A 25054-nucleotide genomic window follows, 5' to 3' on the forward strand; every position below is an offset into this window, starting at 1 on the left:
TTCTTAAAAATATTCTTAGTCCCCCAAATATCAGAGACTATGACTTGAATAAAACAATGTATGTATTTTTAAGGTAAGTGCTGGCTCCGCAACTCAGATTGTGATTTTCAATAAACCACAGAACCAAGACTGTGCGGAAAAGACATGATTATCTTAACACCGTCAAGAGTCCAGACAGCAGAGGGGAAGGTACCTGGTGAAATGCATCAGGATCCCCAGGATTAAACAGCGACGGTAATTTTTCTTCTAATCCTCGTACTATTTCTGGCCAGACAGAATTCACCAAAAAATCATAGCCGGGAACAGTATTGCCCTTTTCACTGTAAGATAAGAGAAAAATTTCAGTCAAATACAGCAGAAACATCTACTTACAAAAAGCAAAATTCCATTGTGGTGTTTTATTAAAATAAAAGTTCCTCAGCCTAAAATTTACTTCAACCTTTTAAAAACAACTATATTTGTCAATTATTTTGTTTTTAGGCCCAAACTTCTCACTCCTGATCTCATTCTCACCTAGAACCTGACACATCCCCTGTGTCCTGACTCCTACAATTATCTCAGAGCAGACAGCTGGGGTCAAGGATAAAGGAAAAGTGTGCGGACTTGCCCTGGCGCAGTCTTCTCCCCTAAAATGGGCTGCCATGTTTATACACTACCCTGAAAAAGCAGCAATCTAATACCACAAGAAAAGCAATCTCTGCATTCAACCTGAACACCACTCAACGCTGAGACGCTGTAAATCACACTGCCTTATCAGTCACTAACAGCTTTGTGACTCAGCTATCTCTGATTATCTTCAGGTCTAATGTTGTATGACTATGTCATATAAAATCTGGATTACAAATCTCAATACAAAAACACTGATAACATTCATGGTTTTCATATGCACATGTTTTATTTTGCATTGTCAGCAAAAAGGCCAAATTCTGAGTTTCTAATTCACACACTTAGGTGAGAGAGAACACTGAGATAAAATCATGCTCTCAGGAGCCACAGCACCTGAGTTCAAATCTCGGGTCATTTAACTTCTCTGTGTTTTGGTTTCCTCATCTTTAAAATCATAGGGCCATTATATGGAGTAAGATTTGTGAAGCATTTAGGGTGGTGTACGGTTTGTAAAGCATTTAGCACTGACTAGCATATGGTAGTTAGCAGTGTTATGCTAACTTATGCTATGTTAGCAGTGTTAAATGCACAGCACATAAATAAAAGGTGGGCTCCGTAGGCTTCTCTGAACTTAAAGATCTGTGAGTACCTTTAGGCAGCATCATCTTACTGACCTACCCACTCTGCTCATTGCTAACATGCTCTATATTAAGGTGATTTTCTTTACATTCAATGAGGGAAAGGAGACGCCTATGTCCCACATAGCCAATTCTACGTATCATATCATATACTTTTAATCACAATAAGAACTAGCTCTAATAAGGCATAGGAAGAGAGAACAAAATTGAAGATTTTATAATACAAATGCACTAATATGAGCAACAATGAATCACAAGATCACCTCATTTCCAAACTAAATATACAATTAAAGCCTCAAAAAGAAAATTTAAATATGCAAGATCAACAATTAGAAAAGCTAATTTACGTTCTCTGGAAAATAACTCCTGAACATCACTGGTGTTGCCGGGTATACGGAGCACCCAAAGGCAGATGCTGAGCAAGGGAGGGTCCAGGGCAACAAGACGATGGGACGTGAAGCAAAGGCAGATGACCTACCAAGGTACAGTCTAGATACTCAAATTTCTGAGCTTTCTACATGAGTTCTGCCACACTGAAAACTGTGGAAAAGAACAAACATGTGAGGCATGAAACTTGACATTTCAGGACCAAGACTAGGCTTGTCAAATCTAATGATAGGTTGTTTCGTTACTGTGGCCTCTTTAATTTCACATGATGACTTCTATTAAATTCTTACCCCAAATCCAACTAAATCTTCATGATTATTAAAAAGTGGCAAAACAAACCTTCATCTGAAATCATCTAGTGGAAACAGAGAGGGTACTTCACAGTCAATCAGCACATTTATTCCCCAGGTTTCTCCTTTCAAAGAAAAAAATCTTAAGACTAAAAATAACTTTTACTCCATGAAGGGACTTTATTTGCCTTTCTAATGCTTCAAACTGACTGAGTGTTTCATTTCACAAACATTGGATAGTTGCTGTCTGTTAAGACACTGTGCCAAGGGTGAGGAGTATGGGTTGTGCAGGATGGGAGCAAGCTGTTAAGATGGAAATTAGTCCTCAACAGAAGTGAAAGCAGCATGCAATCACCTGCAGAGAGCAGGATTAAAGCTAGACTTCAGGATGCAAGGTGGTCTCTTGAAGGAAGTGGCATCTGAGTTGGGGCTTCACACAGAATGACAAATCAACAAAAAGAAAGGGAAAGGCAGAGGACTCTGAGGAAAAACACAGGCCTGCCAAATGTGTGCTGGGGACCAGCGGAGCAAGGGAAGCCCACCGAGTGCCGCACACAAGGGCCACTGAGGCCAGAGTGCGAAGGGCCTCGTATGCCGCATCAAGAAGCCTGAACTTTCCCCGATAAGCAACAAGAAGTCACTAAGACTTAGGAAGAAGGCAGTGCCTAAAGATCAGAATTGTGGGTAAATGTGACAGCTGAAGGGCAGAGGGAAAGGCTGAGAAGGGAGAGGGTGGAGGTAGGGAGAGGAGGTGGGCAGATCTGTTATTCTGGATAAAACTATGACAAAAGCCCAGATCAGGCCAGTGGTGATGGTGAAAGGCAGTCAGGTGTTTATGAAACAAAGCTAAAAGTATGGAAACCAGGCAAGAGGAGGGAACACTGAAGATGCCTTTAACCACAATTAATATAAAACTTGTTGAATTAAACTGAATTGATATTTATAAACAGATTACAACATTAGAATAATGTAAGGAAACCAACTTTTATTTCACATGTAATTAGGAAAAAGTATAGAAAAGGGGAAAGTATGGGTTGTGAATTGAGAACGATGTTCCATTCACCTCCGCCCTACTCATTACAGTTTCCTTCTAAGACGATGACCTTCTGGGGCGATGACCCACACCCACCTCACAGTGCCATGCTAACAATTCACCAGGGGAGTGCATAGGACCCCGACCCAAACGAGGCAGCAGCAATCAGCAGGCGCAAGTTCTAAGTATAGCTGCTTAAACTACCTTGAGATGGCTCCTCCTGTGACCTCTCGAAGAAGGCGGCAGTGATGGGGAACGAACTCCAAGAGTTTATCATACATGAGCTGGAGATCACTCAGATGACTATCAACAATCTGCTCTAGGATCACCTATTAAATGAACAGCATTTTTTAAAAAGCATCTAAAAGAGAGGTATGAATTACACATTACAGGAAAAATAGAGAAAACCTCAAAAGTATGCTTCCTCATGCCCCCTCCTCCCCAGCTAACATGTTTTCTAACATTAACAGCTATACTCAGAACTCGTTTCAGGATTTGGAAGCACAGCTCTGACCCAGGGGAGACACAGGCTGGGTGAGAGACTGGCCTGAAGCTAGAAAGCCAAGCACATTTGCCTCCTCCCCTCCAGAGACTGAAAACAAAATAAAATGACAATTTCCCATGACAACAGCCCCTCCCTGTACTGACCTCGGCCTTTTCTTCTACCATAATTTAGATCAGGGGAAGGTGTGAGACAGAGAAAGATGGAAATATATATTTTACTTTATTATTTTATCTTTTGTGTTAAGGTTGAGAGTCAAGAGGTTAATGACAAGATAAGCATACGAATTAAAAAAAAATTAAAATGTGGCCTTGGTTTATTTAATATGCCACTGAAACATCAAATGTTTCTCTAATTTAGCACATTAGGTTCAGTTCAATGAAAAACAAAGGCATAAGTTATTAACGATTTTCACTTACTGATAAAGAAATAATGTAGGTAATTTGTCTTGTTCATTCTTATCAAGTTAGATATGAAATATAACAGGATAGGAAGAGAGGAAACTGACAGATCATTTTTTTTAGTAACTCTAACAAAAGCTGAAAGGACTACTGAAGTTAATCCTTACATTTCATTTTTATCAATGAGATTCAACTTCCCCCCATTTATAAATGGGAGACTTTCATCCCAAAGTCAAGGTGAACGGGGCTGTGGACTTACTGGACAGAAAGAGCATCCACGCTGACAGCGGACTGAGGAAAGTCTGCCAACACCGAGGATGCGCTTGTGACTTTTATCGTTTGAACCAGATGAAGCTGCCGTTTTTGTGCGTCAGAAAATGTTGAGTATTGGCAACTTCATATGGTACAGTCTATATTCTGGCTGCTCAAAGGCAGAATATGCTTACTTTCCAAACTTTAACTGTATCCTTGTAGATGAAGGACACTGGATAGTCAAGTTCTGGACTTAGGGTATTATGCTCCTAATTTGCCTATGAAAGTCCTGCATCAGTGACTATTTCCTCCCTCCCACCTTCCTGGCTAAAAGACTCCTCAGTATTCAAGACTTAGACCACATCTCTGTGAAGACAACCTTCAGCACAGACTTTCCATGGTCAGGGTTTCAGCAGGCTCCCTTACCAGGAACACTGCGGTTTTGGTATCTGCTTACTTGTTCCATTTTACCCACTAGACCAGTAGTTAAAAATTCATTTTAAGAATTTAGTGGCAAATAATTTACATACCATAAAACTGACCTAAAAATGTTTTGATACATTCCTTCTCCCTAGGCAAGACCCTCCTCCCACTAAATTAACATGATCCCTGGGCTATAGCATCACTAAAAAACACTTGAGAAGGTGCCTGACTCCTGCATGCTGGTTGTAACCACCAGGGACCAACCTTTTCTTACAACTGATGGTACTACAGTAACTGAGAATTTTACAGAAAGGCCTCTAAACTACCCCTTACACCCAGTAAACCATCCAAGACAGAGCAGATGCTCTATGAACATCTGCTGGATGAAGGCCTTAGTCATCCGTTCACAAACCTCATCTACGTATGGTTTCACGAGGACTTGACCAACTAACGCCTCTGCATCCCGTGTCTTGTCAATTGTGGCGTAAGTCCGTAAGCAGTGCCGAATAATATCGACACTGGAAGTCTGAAGACCTTCTAATAGGAGGCCTTCCAGTGACTGCTGTAACATGGCTGTAATACCAGCTATACGCTGCAAGAAAGACAGGTTAAAAAGCTCCAGTTGTGATAATTTCTAAAGATCCAAACACACACATAACACATTTCTTATTCCAACAGAAGATATGTAAAATTAAATATTAACATTTTCTGGAGAGTAACAATGAATCTCTCCTCCTCCTCACATCTCTTTGTAAGTTAATCTTTGCCGTATCAAAGGAGGATCTAGATATCACTTCAGAATGAGGTTCTTTTAAGCTACAGAGTGAATCTGACAAACATCATGATTCTAAAGTCCAGTCAAGAGTTTTGGATAAATTAATTCTGACTAAATCATATAGTGTGTCAAGTTACATGACATTTACAATTAATTTTACCCTTATAATTCAGAGAATATGCCTGTGTCTTTACACAAAATCTATAATGTGCGACACTTAGGAGGCAGGAGCCTAAAAAACAAAAACTGAAAGAGAAAATTCAAAGCTAGTTTCAAAATCCTGCAGATCAACGACTGTCAGAACAACACAGGCACAGCCTGGCGGTCCTGCAGGCGCTTCTAGGCCACCACGACCACGACGAAGCGACTGCTGCCCCAGTACAGCCAGTTACGGGGCTTCTGCGATTCTCAGCAGATATAAAGGCGATGTTTATACTGTACTATGTACAGGATACTGAGTTTGCCAAAGCATTATGTGTAAAAAAAGACAAGATATAGACCTTAATTACTCTAATTAAAAAATGCTTTACTGCTAAAAAATGTAATCATCATGTGAACCTTCACTAAGCTATAATCATTTTGCTGGTGGAGGTTTGAAATACTGTGAAAACTACCAGAATGAGATACAGAGATCACAGCACTTGAAGTGAGCAAGTGCTGTTAAACGGGTACTAGCATGGTGATAGCAGAGCTGCAATAAACCTTCAATTTTCTTAAAAAAAGAAGTGCAACATCCGTGAAACACCATAAATCTAAGGGCAATAAAACAAGGTCTGCCTGTACTAGGTAAACTCAAAATTATTTAGCAAATTCCTAAATACTAAAGCGTGAAAATCTAAAACAACACTTACTGGTCTTATTTTGTCCAAAAGAGGCAAGCCTTTGCTTTGAACAGCATGAAACTGTAACTGATTAAATTCTGTGGCAATTCTCTCCAAAATTTGTCCAGTCAAAAGCGGGCTAGTGGAGACAATTAAAAAGAGTTAATTCCTGAAGGTTTTTAATTTCCAAGAATACATCACACGATCAGCAATCCTGATGCTTTCACTGTGCTTTGCCATAGCCCCCTGTTATAAGGTAGAAGCTGTAGCCTCCTTTGTGCCACGAGCTTCTACAGCATGCTCTAGGACAGCGGGAAACTATGATAGTTAAGCACAAGCCCTGACCCTGCCAGGCCGGCCACAGGGCCCAGCCGAGAAGCAAGAGCGGCCAGGCCAGTGTGGGTGTTTGCATCTCCTCCCCAGGCTCTCCCGCTCAGGGCCTTCTTCACTGTGAACTTCCCTTCCCTCTATAGCTCTACCCTGTTATTTACATTACACTGCCCTGGTTGTCTCTCCTCTACAACTCAAAGTTGCTGATCTGAATTTTTAAAAAGTCCTCGAAGGTGATTCTGAGCAAGAAACAGCATATTATCTATTACATTAAACATGGAATATCACAAAGGAACAGTATTACAGAAAAAGTCATTGTGATGCATTTCTATCAAAGGAAGAGTAGGAATGGACAAAACTGGAAAGAAAACAGGAAGGCAGGTACGGTAGATGTCGAGTGAGGATAAGTTGGCAGGAGCTGCCAAGGCAGCTGAGGGCAAGAGACTTGGAACAGTTGGAGACAAACAGCTCCCCTGGATGGGTCAGAAGGGATGACCCATCAAATGGGGTCACAAACAGTCGAACATGACTGACCAACTGAACTGAACTGAGGGCCTACTACATGCCAGGTGTGGGCTGACGGCATCTCAGTGTTGACAACCCTGCCAGAGGAGTGCCCATTAGCCTTCCACTGTCAATGACCCCAGGAGTGAAGTTCCATGGCTCAGGCTGCCCCGTGGAATATACAGCACAAATCTGTCCACGGCACCACGGTGCTTCCCATGGTGGTGGTATGAGCTACTTATTTTCTGAGTCACTCACCTACCTGGCTGATTTAAAATTCAGACTAGAAAGATAAGACAGTTGCAGTATGTAACAAAGAAAATGGTCATCCTTTTCTAATTTCACAAGCTTTTTTCTTCTTGTTGACAAATGTTAACTAAACGTGCCTATCCTGTTTCTTAATGATGTAATGCTAGGGTAAGATACTTAAGTGGCAATACTCTGGGCATTACTCTGGTCTAAATGACTTTAGGAAAGAGGAAAGCTATTTCATATCTTGAAGATCAACAAAATTTTGCCAGTGCTTCTATACAGCAATTCCAAACATAAAATTCTTGCAATAAAAGCACACTCCTCTGATTCCCTGTGAAGTGATGTATTGGAACTGTGGCCCATAACCATAAAGGCTTTATAAGCATGTATTATAAACTTTACCATCTCACACCCTCCACTTTCCACAAGCTACACTCAAAAACACTGAACCATAGACTTGGCTTTTCTCCTTTTTCAGAAATGAATTTTAACTAAAAAAAAAAAAAATTAGGCTAGATGTGAAGTATTAATTTATGTAATATTTAGTAAAGAAAATACTTACCTGCTTGCTTCTAGTGCAGATGTTTCTTTAGAATGTTGAGAATTTAAGATTTTTTCAATTTTCTCAACTGATTGAATAACCTGTATAAGCCGCAACACACATATCTATAAAATAATAATTAAGGGAAAAAAAAGTTATCACGATATTTAATCTTAATCATCTTATTTTCCCATTCTAAATACAGGGAAATACAAAGCAAAAAGTCAACTTAGGGTATGTAGGGCATTCTATATTTTGAATACTTCTACATAAAACTGAATTCCCAAGGATGCAAATCTTAATTTTAGGTGTCAAGAAGCACATTTTCAATATTCTACTGCAAGTTTATAGTTAAAAAAAGAAGAAAACTAGACTTCTTGTTTTCTCATTTCCCAGACTTTTATTCCTTTCTTTTCCTATCTTAAATGAAACTCTCTACGGGTACTACATTTATTTTCTTATGAGCCTTTTTCATGTTATAACTGTAGCTTCTGATCACCTTTATCCTATTTACATGTATATGACACAATTATATGCTTAAGCATCAACTCATTAACGACATTATTACACAACATTATCAAAGAAGTTGAGCATTATAAAAAAATCCCATCCTTAAAAGAACAGAAAGATATAAAGTCACACATTAAACAAATAGTTACCAGAACCTACTGTACAGCACAGGGCATTCTATTCAATGCTCTGTGGTAACCTAAATGGGAAAGAAATCTGAAAACGAGGGGATATATGTGTATGTATAACTGATTCACTTTGCTGTACAGCAGAAACTATAACATTATAAAGCATAAAACATATATAAAGCAACTATACTCCAATAAAAATTGATTAAAAAAAAGACAAAATAAAATACGTAAATAGTTACTGAGCACCTATTGGACACCAGACATTGTTCCAGACGGGGAGGACACGAGGGAATGGAACAGGCAGAGTCCCTGCTCTCACAGAGCTGACAACCTTTCTAGAAAGGCACTACATGCTTGAAATCTCTGGACAAAAGCTGATAATTGTCTCAAATTCTAACCCTATTATATCCAATATTAATGGATACATGTAATATATATTATATATTATTATAATATATACATAATGGACATATAATATTATAATGTATTATTATATCCATTAAAGTCAGAAAATAAAATCAAAACATAAGACTGCTAAAAATTAAAAGTAGTGCATGCAGAGGTACAGTTAAGAAGCGGAAGCAAAAGAAGTAAACGTGGCAGAATGAGAGAGGAACACACTAGTCTCTCAACCTGCAGCACAACATTCCAAGAGTTGGCCTTACAGGCCTACTTGCTCCCTAATCACTAAAATTTGAATATCTTCTTTACAAGGGTGCTGAGAAATTAGTTTTATGCCTGTTAAACTGTAAAATGCTTCACTGATACCATTATTACGGTTTCTTGTTCTGAAAAAATTGAGGAATGCTAATTTTGTGTCCATTTGGGTACCTCTAAAATTCTGCTTTATTTCAAATAGTTAACATGACATTATAAGCACAGAAACACTTTTGGGAGAAAAAAACAAAAGGTTCATATGGTGAGTTGAGAAGACATGAGGCTTTTAGCTGGCATGCAGTGTAAGAAATCTATATTTAAAACTTTTAATGCTATCATTAATAAAGCACAAGAAGGATATGCAACGTTCTTTGTCTTTTTCTTCAGTTAGTTAGCACATCGTTCTTATTAACAGAACTTTAACCAGCCACGGAATGAGAAGACCTGGGCCCCAGCTCTGGCTGAACCCCTCAGGAGCCTGGCTGAACGCTGATACCTAAAGAGAAAGGAAGATCCCACACTCCTCTCTGCAAAGGTACCAAGAGGAGTACATCACACCGCATCCATGAAAGTGCCGTTAGCTCCTAGGTGCTACCATAAGCCCAGGTTTAACAGTCTGACACTCAAGGATACCTTTTTTTTCCTAATGTCCTCTTGTTTAGACAGTCGTTCATCTACCGCCCGAATTCCTTCACTGACAGATGACCGAAGACTCTTTAAAAGAATAAAGAAAACGTATTACACAAATTGTTTTGTGGCATTATGAAGCTTATACATTAAATTCCATGTAACTTCATTATCTTTGGGCCAGTATTATGTAGATATTGACAAAAATACATAATATCAAATACAACTGGTGTTGAGGGTACTCATGATTTGAGAGCAAAATGACGTATAAAGCCAAGATCACAGAGGACTAATGGCCAAAAGAATACTAATATTGGGTTGGCAAAAGAGTTACTTTACTTTTTACCATAAGGTGGCTCTAGTAGTGCTTGGCTGTCTTTACTTTCATTAGAAATAATTTTGTAAGACTGTACTGTGACAGCTGTCATATCAGTGTGCATTTAAAAAAAAAATACTGAATTTTTGTGTAGTCATTTTAATATTAAAGGAGAAAAAAAATCAACATTTTCTGTGTATTATGTTTTACTATTTCAAGAAAGGTAAAAATACAACTGAAATGCAAAGTAAGATTTATGCAGTGTATGGAGAAGGTGCTCTGACTGACTGAAGTGTCAAAATGCCTTGCAAAGTTCTGTGCTGGAGACTTCTAACTGGATAGATTTCGCCACGGTTGAAATGAGCAGTTGAAGTTGACAGCAATCAAATTGAGACCTTAACTGAGAACAATCAATATTATACCATGCAGGAGATGGCCAACATACTCAAAATATTCAAATCAACTGTTGAACACCATTTGTACCAGCTTGGTTATGTGAATCGTTTTGATATTTGGGTTCCACAAAACTGAAGCGAAAAAAGAACCTTCTTGACCATGTTTCCACAGGTAATTCTCTACTTAAACGTAACAAAAATGTTTAATTTTTAAAACAAATTGTGACAGGAGAGAGAAAAGGGGATTGCTGTTATACTTCAGTTGCTCAGCTGTGTCCGTCTTTGCAACCGCGTGGACTGCAGCACGCCAGGCTTCCCTGTCCTTCACTGTCTCCCAGAGTTTGCTCAAACTCATGTCCATTGAGTCGATGATGCCATCCAACCATCTCATCCTCTGTGGATACTATACAATTATGTGGAATGGAAGAGCTCGTGGGGCAAGCAAAATGAACCACCACAATCATACGTAAGGCTGCTCTTCATCCAAAAGTAATGCTGTGTATATGGTGGGATTGGAAGGGAATTCTCTATTATGAGCTCCTTCTGGAAAACCAAATGATTAATTCTAACAAGTTCTTGCTCCCAATTAGACAAACTGAAGGCAGCACTAGACTAAAAGCATCTGGAATTAGTCAACAGAAAACGCATCAGCTTGCATCAGGATAACTCAAGACCATGTTTCTTTGATGACCAGGCAAAAACCGTTACAGCTTGGCTGGGAAGTTCTGGTTCATCCACCATAGTCACCAGACACTGCACCTTCAGATTTCCACTTATTTTGGTCTTTACAAAATTCTCTTAATGGAAAATTTTCAATTCCCTGGAAGACACCTGCAACAGTTCTTTGCTCAAAAATATAAAAAGTTTTGGGAAGATGGAATTATGAAGCTGCCTGAGAAAAACGGCAGAAGGTAGTGGAACAAAACTGTGAATACACTGTTCAATCAAGTTCTTGGTGAAAATGAAAACTGTGTCTTTTATTTTTACTTAAAAACCAGTGGAACTTGCTGGCCAACCCAATACATATACAATCACCGTCAAACATGGTCAGAGAACAGAAAGAATCATCTGAATCAAAGAACAGGAAAATCTGGCACAGGGGATGGAACTCGAGTCTGACTTGGAGAGCCTGTGGAGGCCGACGGAGGAGGGGAGGAGTCGCTAGAAGACAGAGGGTGTAGAGGCACAGCTGACAGGGCACAGGCGGGGCTGGAGGGTGCACCCGCGTGCACAGCAGCTGTGTTTTGGACAGAAGTAGAAATAAACGGGTGGAGGGTTGATTTAGGAGAATTTTAGACTAGACTCTATCAGGAACTAAACAATCCTTAAGTACTGATACATCACGATGCCATGCTGTTCTAAGGATATTACGAATCAAGGAGTAAGGAACAGAATGGCCAGGAAAAGGCAGCTCATAGGTGGAGAAACATGTCCAGAAGCTAATAAATTAAACAAAATATGAAGAATCAGGCCAAAACAAAGATAAAAGAAACGATTAGAATAAACTAGACATAGCAACCCACTCCAGTACTCTTGCCTGGAGAATCCCATGGACAGAGGAGCCTGGCAGGCTACAGTCCATGGGGTCGCAAGAGTCAAGACACGACTTAGCGACTAAACCACCACCACCAGACAAATCACAAAAATTCTATAAAAAGTGAATTAATTCATTCAACAAACATGAAATGTCTACTAACTGTCAGCCAATGAGGATACAATGATGAATTAGATAGAAACAGTCTTATCCCTCAGTGATTTTAGAATCTCAGAGAAGCTTCTTGAGTTGAGATTAAAAAGGCAGGTGAGGTCTATGGTTGCTGAGGAGAAGGATGGTTATAAAGACAGCTGAAGAGTAAGGGATGGGAGGTGGTGCTGGCAGCTGGCAGTGCAGGACAAGAACCTGAATGCATGAGAGCAGTCGAGGAAGTTCAAGAACAGGTCCGCAGAGGGGAGAGAGTTCAGAGAGAAGAGTGGAGGGTTAATCAAGGATGGGGTTCAGGAAATGTCATGGCTACACGTTGGGAGAAGTAAGAGGAGTCCTGAAAAGGAGGCAGGAAGGCCATGCAGAGGCTGGTGTGGAATCCAGCAGCAGACCAAAAACTTCTTTCTCTTCCATTCCAACAAAAGGCACTTTAATAAGCTTTGTAAAATTCAAACAAGACACAAACTTTCAAACAATCTGCTAGTTCAAGGCATGGCTCACAACTTAACCTCTTTTACGAATTTTTTCTTGCCTACCCTCCTCCGGACTTGTCAGCCCTGACATTCCCATTGTCCTGCATTTCCTACAGCTTTTATCCAAGCAGAACCTCTGTACTACGCTATCTACTGAGAGCCTTGCATGTGCCAGGTGCTGTCTCGAGGCAAGGTGCGTAAGGCCACTTGGTCTGGCGTGGCGCAGTGCTGACCCGCGCGGAAGTGACGGTGCAGTCTCCACAGCTGAGGCGGGCTGGGGGTCCAGGTGCCAGCACAGCCCGGAGGCCGAGGCGGACGGGCGGCACAGCTTTCTGTCGGAGGTGATGCCAAAACTCCCTCTCCACTGTTCACCCGGATGAAGTCCTTGTTCTCAGGGCTTAGAGGCAGACAGTTCCATTCCCAAGGGAGAGATTTTCTCAGAGAAACTAAGTATTACATGACATTTATTTTATCCTTCAGTTACATCAGGGGTTAAATGGCTGGTATAAACTGGTCCACGAATCTAACTACATATAAAATATTGTCTGGGAAAATACTTGTAAAATGACAAATTTTAAAATATAAGTAAGGCAGTTCTAAGCTGGAGACCACTTACACATGGGTAAGGTGGTATTAACAAATTTAAATTTTGAAATATCCTTCTCCTTCTCCCCGACATTTAAAAGTGTCTACTCTTGAGAATTTGCCATCTTCAAACCAAATATGTTTCTTAGGTTGTAACAGCACATGCAAATCATTTACATTTTAAAAGTATTATACTATAATCATGGAACATTAAAAAACACCAACGACAACAATCACAACAATCTAACAGAGTAATAAAAGAATTCCTGGAGAAGGCAAACACGTGTAATATGCCTCACGGTAGATTGTTTACTGTTATTTGGGCACTGGACGGAGGAGCCTGGTAGGCTGCAGTCCATGGGGACGCTAACAGTCGGACACGACTATGCGACTTCACTTTCACGCATTGGAGAAGGAAATGGCAACCCCTGGAGAATCCCAGGGACGGGGGAGCCTGGTGGGCTGCCGTCTATGGGGTCACACAGAGTCGGACACGACTGAAGTGACTTAGCATAGCATAGCATAGCATTTGGGGACTTACCAGAACCTCTTCTCGTAACTGTCCCAAAGGCACAGAAAGCTGATTGAGGGCCTTGTCCATACCAACCTAAAGGCAAAATCACGTTGGAACAAACACATCAGGGCCAGGATTAACAGTGAAGCCTGTGCTTAATGATCACAGCAGTATTAGACTTAGGTTATTCTTTCTGCACAATTATATGCTGGTAGTAACTACATAACAAAAACGTTACTTTGCCATAAATATTGCTCATTGAATGTGAGAAACCTGTTGATATATAAGAACTATAAAAATAAGGAAAGTCATAATAAATCAAAAATTTCTATGCACAATTTGTCTTTGGATGAAATTTTTTAAATGACTTAAAAAACTAACAGGAAAAATAGCTATCTCTGTTGTTTATGATATGAAAGTCTGATGGACTACATCTCTCCTAAGCATTATTACAACCCTTCAGAAAAATCCAAATTAAACAGGATGGAAATAAAATTTTCAGGGTTTCTAATCCTACTGGAACATTTATCTTAGTGGTGTATTTCCCAAAAGCAAATATGGCTCATTATTCTCAAGCTTCTTGAAATTCCCATAGAGAGGGCTATTTTCCATACCTCTTTTGACAAACAGACTTAAAAACAAAATATGAACAAGACTTTCACAACTATGAAAACTCAAGTATTTCTAAACAACTTTTCCAAGTAATTGACATGCTTCTTATAAACAATTCCTACATTTTTATAAAATGTATAAAAATAGGCTTCTTAATGATCAATACTGGCCAATGTTTTCTCAACCTATCTCTGGCTAGCACATGTACCTGAAAGTAAATTAAACATTTCCTTAAGAGGAGTTGGTATCTGCTATCGGAAATTAGTCTAAACTGGTGAGATTTCATGGTAATCAATTAGCAACTAACAAAAACAAACACTCTTGGTATTGCTATCCTTTACTTTTCACCACTTCTTAATAAGTCATTCAAAAAATAATCAAACTAAACTAAAAACAAGAAATATGTATGAAGAAAGTTTAGTTCCTTTATTAATAAGATTAGCAATCCCTTCAAATTTCTGGGGGAAAAAAATAACTACAAGGTTTCTAAAAAGACTCAGAGCTGTTAAGAATAAACATGACTGAGAAAAAAAGTGTGCAGTACATGTGTAAATACACTGACAGGTAGAAGTGTGGATTTCAAGTTTACCAGGTTAGTTGACAGGTTGACAAAGTCTGCGTAGTCCTTGTTGATGAGCTCAACCATGGCTGTTTTAAGCAGCTTGTAGTAGAGCTCCAGGTCATCTCTAAGTGCTTCCAGCTGGACTCGCTTCCGACAGTCAGACACAAAGTGATCGACATCAAAGTCTTCCTGAAAATAAAACCAGAAAAAAAGAATTATTGCAACAATATCACGTTACATATAAAAATAAAAGGAGAGAGAATAACAGAGAAGCACCATTCTATTCATTTGAAAGGTTAACTGCTGTCAGGATAAAGCACTTTACAACACACAGGATGTAAAGGTGCTTGCACACCATCAAGGTGCCAAGAGGGAGGCCCTGACCCACAGCCTTCTCTCCTGCTGCCTAAATCCTGAAAGGGATCCATTTGTCTTTAACTACACACATTAAATAGGCTCTTCTCAAGACACAAATAGTTGCTTTTCCCTTGAGTTTTAAAAGTAACAAATGTTCACTGTGATGATTTCAACCTATAAATAAAGCCATCCCTCAGCATCCACAGGGGCCTGTTTACAGGACCTCCAAGGACACCAAAATCTAGTATGTCCTAGTCTCTAATATAAAATGGCACAGTATTATATACACTTTAAATCATCTCTAGATTACATAATACCTAATAAAATGTAAATGTTATATAGATAATTGAAAATACTATGTAAATAGTTGCCAACTATTTGTTGCCGCAAATTCAGATTTTGTGTTTTGAAACTTCCTGTAATTTTTTTCCCAAATATTTTCATTGTGAGGATCGATGAGGTAACATCCATCACACAGTTACAAATTTCCTTTTCTTGCTATGATAAATTTTAAGATTTACTCTCTTAAACTTTCAAATATACTGTACAGTATTATTAACTATAGTCACCATGCTTCACATTGCATCCCCAACTTATGTAACTAATTAACCAGCAGTCTGTACCATTTGACCCCTCACCCATTTCGTCCATTCCCCAACCCCTGCTCTGGCAACCACCCATCTGTTCTCAGTACCTTTGAGTTAATTTTTGTTTTGTTTTTTAGATTTCACATAAAAGTGAGATCATGATCATCTTTCCCTAACTTATGTCATGTAGCGTTAATGCCCTCAAGGTCCATCCACGTTGCCACAAATGGCAAGATTTCTTTCTTTTTTAAAAATATTTGTATTTACTATTTTTGGTTGTGCTGCATCTTCATTGTTGCATGCAGGCTTTCTCTAGTTGTGGCGAGCAGGGCTGCTCTGCGTTGCGGTTTGCAGACTTCTCACTGAGGTGGTTTCTCTCGTGTGGGCAATGGACACTAGAGCACAGGCCCAGCAGCTGCGGCTCAGAGGCTTATGTGCTCTGTGGCGTGCTGAATCTTCCCGACCAGGGATCAAATTCGCGTCCCCTGCATTGGCAGGCAGATTCTTAGCCATTGTCCTGTTGTAGAACCAGTAATCGAGAAACCAAGCACCATACTTGCAGAGTTGGAGAACTCACGTTTATTACGCCAGCGGGCCCCGAGCAGTTGACACTCTAAGCTCTGAGCCCTAAACAAAGGGGTTCCAGAGTTCTTATAGACAGACCATAGTGGGCAACACTAGCTCATTTAAACCAAATAGGCTGGTTTAAACTAAGCAGTTTCATGCGCACGAGAACAGCAGTCAAGATGGGGAGGGGGATGCCTGACCTTTACACGGATAGGCATGATTAAGCAGGTTTACAGGGGTTGGGGAATTGCAAAGAGCAGGACAAGGGTGGTGAGATAAGCTCCAGTTCCTAGTATTTTAAGTCCCCAGTTTCTGAGACTACATGACCTATGTGATCCAGACTTTGCAAGGAGCAAGCTGAGTTACAGAGGCAGAATGAGCAGGTGGTTATGTAAAATTTTAAATTTCCTTTTCAGTACCACCAGAGGAGTCTAGATTTATTTCCTTTTCATGGCTGAATAACATCCTGTGTGTGCGTGGTGTGTGTATATCATGGTTTCCTTATCTACTCATCTATCGATGGATACCAAGCCTGCTTCCATGTCTTGACTATTTCAAATTATAGTGCAGTGAGCACTGGGGGCCTCCAAGTGTAAGCCCCACTGGCCACCAAAGCCAGGTGACCTAGAGTTGTCTCTGGGCAGCAGCTGCAGACATCAGGGCACCAGACCAGTAAACAAGTTCATTTCTAGGAGATACTGTCCAGCTGGAATGAGGCAGAGAGAGCAAAGACAGCTCCTGCCAGCCTCCAAGCCCCCAGAGACTGTTAAATTAGAGGCCGGCCCCTCAGGCTGATGCTTTAACATAAACAAGCCTCTTTCACAGAAAGTCTGGGCCCTTTTCAGCTGCTGTCCCTGTGCCAGGCCCCAGGAGGGTGACCAAGTTCATGCTGCCCTTCAAAAGCTGTTTCTCAGATCATGAGCCTGGTGGGTCTTTCAGGTGCCCAAAGGTAGATGTTTGGGGCCTCATCTCCCAGGTAAAAGTCTTTAAAGGAGGGGTGCCAAGCTTAGGGTTCAGACCCTTCAGTTCTCAGGGAGCAGCTGGGGATAGTAGCTTCCTTCCAATTGTGGGTCACCATGCTGGGAGTGGGGTGGATGGTGAGCCTGTGTCTCAGCCTCTCCTATCCACTTTGATGTGGGCTGTTTGCCAGATGTGCAGGAGTTGCTCAGAGGAGGAAACTAGGCCATGTGTAGCTACTGATTTCATGTGTCCATGGGAGGAGCTAAGTGTTGTAGGGTCCTCCTTGAATGAAAACCTTGACCTTTTTCCATGTTCACACACACACACGCACAGACACACACAAAGAATCTTAACGAACCTTTTCTAAGCTATTTTTCTCCTTTTACATATAACTTCAATGTCTTTTCATAATACATATTAATTGGTATTGACATTTTATATGGATGTTGAGTATTCAACTGAACAGATGTTCAAAATCTTTCAAAACCAACTTCCAAGCATTGTTCACAGACTCATTATGCCCTATTTCCCTTTATAACATTCTGATGCCCCTGGTAGGCACACAGGCATATAGATAGCAAATTACTGTCTACTTATGACTTCGGTACTAACTGAGCTGTTTCGTTATCAAGTATCAGGTATAATGATTCCCAAACTTGTTAAGGCCACTTATACTTATCACCAAAATTACATAATTTTATTAAATATTGTATAAACCAACAAAATATAAGTACAAAATGATAACTGTTTTCATGAAAACTAAGGCAGATGCTTTGCAAAGACCTGATAACTGAGAAACTGATAAGCCAATTTTTGCTGAATTATATTAAATATACGAGATGACCATGAACCAGGTAGTACCGTGGGAAGGAGGATCACATAAATCTTGAAGGATTCTATACCAGATTCTCTGCAAAAGCCTTAGGGTTCTCATTCAACTTAAAGTACAACAAAACAATCTAATTCGCAGACACATTTTCAGCGAAGAGTTTCATGCCACATCAATGTAGAACAAATGTACACATATGTTAAGGACAACATGCACCATTCTGTAAGAGTACTTATAAAAACTGACTTTCTTAACTAATCACCCAAACACCTGCTATAATAGTGTCAGATAAGAGATTTCTTACCAAACTATCATTTCACAGCCACCTAGTGAAAAAGCATCTGTTTCTTTTACTTCTTGAGACTACCTCAGATAACACCTTAGACTCACAGTTACACAACAATCACAGAAAGAATGTGGGGGCAGGACTCAGCCTGACATCTTGGCCTTGGTACTGACCAGCCATATGACTCTATGCAGAGCACTCGGCTTGTTACTTTGAAAGTATGAACTTCAAATGGATGAAGTTCAGATCTGAACTTCATGATGGCATTCTAAATCATATAACTTGAGCTCTAAAAAATGCTATTAGGCAATATTAGTGCTCAATTTGACATTTATATATTTGTTCTTGGATAAACAAATGTTGCACTACACAAGAGAAAATGACTTAGAACATCTGTGAATATTGGATCAGGCAGCTTTTGCTATGAGAGAAAACAACTTCAAACTCACAGTGGCATATAATAACTGCCACATTTCATTTACCAGAAAGTTTCACTTTATACTGTAGATTTACTAAACATCCAGCAATTGATATTATTATCTAGAAAATATCCACATGGAAGAGAATGAATTTAGATACCAACCTCACACTATACACAAAAATTTAACTCAAGATAGATTAAAAGACAAATAGAAGAGCTAAAACAACAAAACTCTAAGAAGAAAACAGGTGAAAATCTGTGTGACCTTGAATTAGGCAGTCATTGATAGAAAAAGCATCAAGATAAAAGATAAACTGAACTCAATCAAAATTAAAACTTGTGTGTCAAAACACATTATTTAAAAGGTGAAAAGACAACCCAGTGAATGGGAGAAAATATTTGCAAATCATGTATCTGACAAGGGTCTAATATCCAGGGTATAAAAGCTTACAACTCAACAGTTAAAAGACAAATAGACCAATTAAAAAATTAGCAAAGGATCTGAATAGATATTTCTCCAAAGAAGATATACAAATAGCCAATCAGCATATACGAAAGTAAAAACAACTCAAGAGTTTGGCTGTGATGTGGAAGAGAGTGATATGAAAATGACTAGAGGCAGGAGGGTCAAGAGGAAGAGACCAAAGCAGGAGCATGTGTGAAAGCCACTGGGGCTGAGGTCAGAGGAGAGGTGAATCAGGGGGTGGGGAGAGCCCAGGGAGTCTGGGCTGCAAGCTCGGGGAGGAGTGGGGTGGGAAGGACCAACCTCAGGAAGGAAACCCCTTCCCAAACAGGTGAGGAGGAGAAAGGGGATGGGCACACATGCTAGAATGGCATTGTCAGCAGTGAGGATGAAGAAGTTCCCACCTGATGGCACTATTTTTTCTATAAAATAGAAGTCATATGCTGGGCTAGGACAGATTTCAACAGCACACCTAGGTGAATGGGTCTAACTTACCTTTGTAGCAGCCTCTTGTCTCCCGTACTGCTAGTATCTTACGTCCTATTTCATGTATTAGTTGGCTATCAGCCCTCGCTAAGGATTTTTGTATTTTTTAAGCTGACAAAACTAATGACACGATGTCATCACCACCTCTATTACCAAGTGACAGAGGTGGCAAGCGATGGCATCTCTACTACCATCTGCCACTCTTGGCTTTTGGTCACCTGCATCTTTCACAAATCTGTCCTGTGCTCTGTATTTCTCATTAGATCTTACAAAGGCCACTGAAGCATTTTAAGTAGCCTCTTTTTTCTCTGTGTTCAGAAAGGTAGTTGGTTGTTTCTTAAGCATTTATTAAATAACTTCCTAAAAGTCTGAGATACCACTATGACATTGAGTTAGGACTGAAATACACGTGCAAGAACGGCCCAAATCAAAACACTAGCTCATCAGTTCAAATCCAACATAATTTCCCCTTGAAATAGAACCCTATATTAACCCGAAGTAACCAGTGGCACGGCATCCTGTAACACGGGTTCAATGCAGCAGACACGACTACGTATTTCCTGCTTTACACCTGACTGCAGCTCATCAAGTGCAAACCCCTCAGTGCAGCGACAAGGGCAACTGGCGTCCCACCCAGCTGTCTTTCTACTTCTGCCGTCTCGATTCTGGTCATCCTCCCAGCCTCTCTGGACTAAGTCCAGTTTCTCAGCACACACTGTGGTCTTTCTGTGACCATACTCAAAAGCCTAAATCTTATCTACCCTTGTACTATCCAGTCTAGACCCAAAGCAGATGATCAATGAAGTGAAGTGATAGTCACTCAGTCATGTCCAACTCTCTGCAACTCCATGGACTGTAGCCCACCAGGCTTCTCAGTCCATGGGATTCTCCACGCAATACTGGAGTGGGTTGCCATTTCCTTCTCAAGGTGATCAATGAGTGCATGTTTAGTAAATGAATGACTGCTACCATTGTCCTAACAGGCCCTCATCATGTGTGTGACAAAGTTTCCAATGACTGGATTTTTTGAGCAACCTCCACTCTCCTAATGCAAATCGGACATTCTCTAACTTTCTCACAGACACAAATTACAATATGCATTGAATCAGACAGACTTAAGAAATATAACCCCAAAGGCAAACTCTCTACCTATCATTTCTGCCATGTGACCAAAACTTTTAAAATGTCTCTCTGAAGGAAACATAAATTGCAAGTAACCTTTATCTCCAAGTCTCACCTAGAAAATCAACATCTGACACAGGGCAGCTGTCCTTTGTGTTTTTCTTTTACACGTGAAGTGGTCACATGTATTAGCACTACAGCTTACAGAGCACATTGAGAGGTGTGCAGAGTGTGGAACTGCTGCCATGTCAGCCACCTCCCCAGTGCTCTCTCCTTCATCGAGTTCTACTTTAGAACTTATTTTGAGGTTTCTACTTTCTGAAGCCTCTCTTCCCAAAGGCATTCTATCAGTTCAGAGCAAGAAACATGGTGGGGCTAGCAAGTCAGAAAGAATGCTGGTGTTGAGCCTGAAGGAAGCCTTGAAGGCAAAAGTTGGTCACGTTAAGCTCTCTGTATTCTGAGATTCTTGACCAGAACAAAGCCCCTAATCTCTGCTTGTGCCCCGGCTTCTCTCAGCACACCTCGCCTCATCACGCTCTCTCCTTCTACCCTTGCTCCAGGACACTTCTCGGCCAGGAGATGGAACAAAGTGTTTGTGGATCAGCAAGTTCACTTTGTACTCCCTTTCAAATTACGCCCTTCATAACAGAGGTTTAGCAGAAACATCACTGTACAAGAACAAGAGCACATTATTCCTGGGTCTAGATGGCCTGCAAAATAAAAATGACGTGGCCACACTGGAGAAGATCCAGATGGAAATGCTTTTTTTTAAAAACTTCATCACTTAATGTTTTTTTTTTATTATAGGTGACATACAGTGTTGTGCTAGTTCCAGGTGTGCTGCAAAGTAGGTCATTCGTGTGCATACATGTATCCACTCTTTTTTGGATTCTTTTCCCATGTAGGTTACTACAGAGTGCTGAGTAGAGTTCCCTGTGCTATATAGTAAACCTATGCTAATCTATCTTATATAGTGTGTATATATTAATCCCAATCTCCTAATTAATCACCTCTCCCCATGTTTCCCCTTTGGTAACCATAAAGGCCGTCTAGGCAAGGCTATGGGTTTTTCAGTAGTCATGTATGGATGTGAGAGTTGGACCATAAAGAAAGCTGAGCACTGAAGAATTGATGCTTTTGAACTGTGGTGTTGGAGAAGACTCTTGAGAGTCCCTTGGACTGCAAGGAGATCCAACCAGTCCATCCTAAAGGAGACTGGTCCTGAATATTCTCTGGAAGGACTGATGTTGAAACTGAAACTCCAATACTTTGGCCACCTGATGCAAAGAACTAACTCACTGGAAAAGACCCTGATGCTGGGAAAGATTGAAGGTGAGAGGAGAAGGGGATGACAAAGGATGAGATGGTTGGATGGCATCACCAACTCAATGGACATGAGTTTGAGTAAACTCTGGGAGTTGGCGATGGGACAGGGAGGCCTGGCATGCTGCACTCCATGGGGTCGCAAAGAGTCAGACACAACTAAGCAACTGAACTGAACCATAAATTTAATTTTGAGATCTGTGACTCTGTTTTGTAAATAAGTTCATTTGTTATCACTTTTCAGGCTTCCCAGGTGGCTCTGTGGTAAATAATCTACCTGCCAATGCAAAAAAACATGGAAGACATGAGTTTCACCCCTGGGTTAAGAATATCCCCTGGATAAAGAAATGGCAAACTACTCCAGGATTCTTTCCTGGAAAATCCCATGGACAGAGGAGCCTGGCAGGCTATAGTCCATGAGGTTTCAAAGAGTTGCTTAAGACTGAGCATACATGCATGCATGTATCATTTTTATTACAGTCCAAATGTAAATGATATATTTCTTTCTCTGTCTTATTTCACTCAGTATGATAATCTCTAGGTCCATCCATGTAGCTGCAAATGGCATTATTTTGCTCTTTTTTATGAACATTATGGAAGCTCCTTTAAAAACTAAATATAGAACTACCATATCATTCAGCAATCCCACTCCTGGGCATATATCTGAAGAAAATCATCATTTGAAAAGATACACGCACCCTAATACTCACTGCTGCACTATGTGCGATGGCCAAGACATGGAAACAATCTAAAAGTTCACAGGAATGGATAAAGAAGATGCGGTGGTGTTCAGTCCCCAGGTCACATCTGACTCTTTGCGACCCCATGGACTGCAGCACACCCGGCTTCCCTGGCCCTCACCATCTCCCCAAGTTTGCCCAAGCTCATGTCCAAGTGGTACATTCTGCTGCTGCTAAGTCGCTTCAGTTGTGTTCGACTCTGTGCGACCCCATAGACGGCAGCCCACCAGGCTCCCCCGTCCCTGGGATTCTCCAGGCAAGAACACTGGAGTGGGTTGCCATTTCCTTCTCCAATACATGAAAGTGAAAAGTGAAAGGGAAGTCGCTCAGTCGTGTCCGACTCTTCGCGACCCCATGGACTGCAGCCCACCAGGCTCCTCCGTCCATGGGATTTTCCAGGCAAGAGTACTGGAGTGGGGTGCCATTGCCTTCTCCGGTGGTACATATTACTCAGCTATAAAAAAGAACAGATGTAAATACTTTTTAAAACCAGAAACTATGAACTGAATGCAAGTATGAAAAAGATAAACTAATGAAGCTAAAAAGAAAAAAAAATACTATGACTTGAAGTCATCAAAAAAACAAAAAAAGTAAGACTTAAATTCAGTTGCTCAAAAGTTTAAGTGTCCACTGAGCCAAAACGTTTAACTTTTTAACACTGAAAGCAGCCGCTAAGTGATATCAAAACCCCCAATCCTTAGAAATAAAGCATAACTGTATTTCTTGATGGTGTATGGACAGTCCCAGAGCATTACACCAAAAAAATATGCAAAGTTTCTCCCAGCTCTGATTCAAATCTTGGACATTTTCAAGGCTGCGCCTGATAAAACCTTTAATATTCATAATATTTCTATTCTGTTTATGTAACCTTATGTTCTACATTTCCTGCAGACCAACTTCAAGTTCACCTTATAAAAAGTAGAGTAACTTTAGAAAAGCAAAATGGTTTGCTTTGTTGTACTGCAACAAAATCAGTAATAAGATTCTAATCTTTTAGATATCCCATTCAGAAACTTTAGGCGAACGTTAAGGAAAAACTTTCGATTGCCTTTTCCACCCACCTAATCCCTGGGTAGGGACGTGGGTCCAGAGATTCGGTCAATACATTCGTACTGGGTTTCTAGGTGCAAGGCGGCGGTCGACAAACTTCTGTCTGCCCAGGATCTGGCAATTCCGACTGCACTGCAATGGTAACGGACTCGGGTAGTAACAGGAGCTTTTACACCTAGCTCAAAACCACTTGCTCACAACTTCAGGCCTTTTCGTCACTATGCACAATTTCACAGAAGTGCCTTCTCACAGAAGGCTGCCCCGGCCACACCTGAGGCCAAAAGACTCACTGCGAAGGCAGCGAGGTCCCGCCGGGGGCTGATTCGGGGCGTGCGCGGCCCAGAACCCAGCAAGAGCAGCCCGAGGAGGCCCCGGAGGGAAAGGAAGACGGGCCACCCGCCTCGGCTCGGGGAGCGCAGCCCCGGCGCGCACCTTCATGAACTCGTCCTTGTCGAAGCACAGCGTGTCTGGCCCCTTGGGCAGGTTCATCCTACTTGTCTCCATCCCGCCGGACGCCGCCTCTCAGCGCCAACCCCGGGCGAGGGGAAGAAGGAAGACCCTGTGCGGACCGACCGTGCAGCCGGAGCCACAGCCACTTTCCGCGGCACAGAGAGCGCCACTTCCGCCAACATGGCAGCGGCCGCCGGGGCCAATCAGCGAGGGCTCCGCGGGCCGGCCTCCGCCCGCCGCCGCCAAGAGGGGCGTGGGGATCGGCGCTGCCACCGCGCTGCAGGTCATGCTGCCTCCATTCGGCGGAGGGCGGCACTGCAGCTCAGGCAAGCTGGGTTGGGCAGTCTGGCTCCCAGTGAGGTAGGTCTGAGGCTGAACAGCACTGGCTGGAGGAGTCGGGGGCTCCCTCTCCAGCCACCGTTTCCACTGGGAAAAATCTGCCTGCAGCATTCTTCCAAGATCTTCTCCCTGATCTTGCTCTAGGGTCTGGCTCAGATCCAGGTGGGAGGTCGGAGTAACCTTGGGTCTTCACTCTTCTTAAGGGAGCACTTTTGAGTAACTTTGGTCTTCACTC

The 25054-nt window shown here is 41.3% G+C and overlaps 1 protein-coding gene across 2 annotated transcripts in view; it reads right to left on the bottom strand.

Annotated features, from left to right (window-relative positions):
* Positions 1 to 24669, bottom strand: part of COG2 (component of oligomeric golgi complex 2) — a 42521-nt gene extending 17852 nt beyond the window's left edge. For both annotated transcript variants that reach the window (XM_006065039.4, XM_006065038.4), the window contains exons 1-9: positions 24463 to 24669; positions 14867 to 15028; positions 13693 to 13758; positions 9687 to 9767; positions 7777 to 7880; positions 6159 to 6267; positions 4945 to 5124; positions 3159 to 3283; positions 194 to 320 (exon numbers count right to left, since the gene is read on the bottom strand). In XM_006065039.4, coding sequence (XP_006065101.2) covers positions 194 to 320; positions 3159 to 3283; positions 4945 to 5124; positions 6159 to 6267; positions 7777 to 7880; positions 9687 to 9767; positions 13693 to 13758; positions 14867 to 15028; positions 24463 to 24534 — 1026 coding nt within the window. In that variant the 5' untranslated portion in view covers positions 24535 to 24669. The remainder of the gene's footprint in view (positions 1 to 193; positions 321 to 3158; positions 3284 to 4944; positions 5125 to 6158; positions 6268 to 7776; positions 7881 to 9686; positions 9768 to 13692; positions 13759 to 14866; positions 15029 to 24462) is intronic.
* Positions 24670 to 25054: the final 385 nt, after the last annotated feature.

This window comes from Bubalus bubalis, chromosome 4, assembly GCF_019923935.1.
Source record: "Bubalus bubalis isolate 160015118507 breed Murrah chromosome 4, NDDB_SH_1, whole genome shotgun sequence".
Taxonomy (NCBI): Eukaryota; Metazoa; Chordata; class Mammalia; order Artiodactyla; family Bovidae; genus Bubalus; species Bubalus bubalis.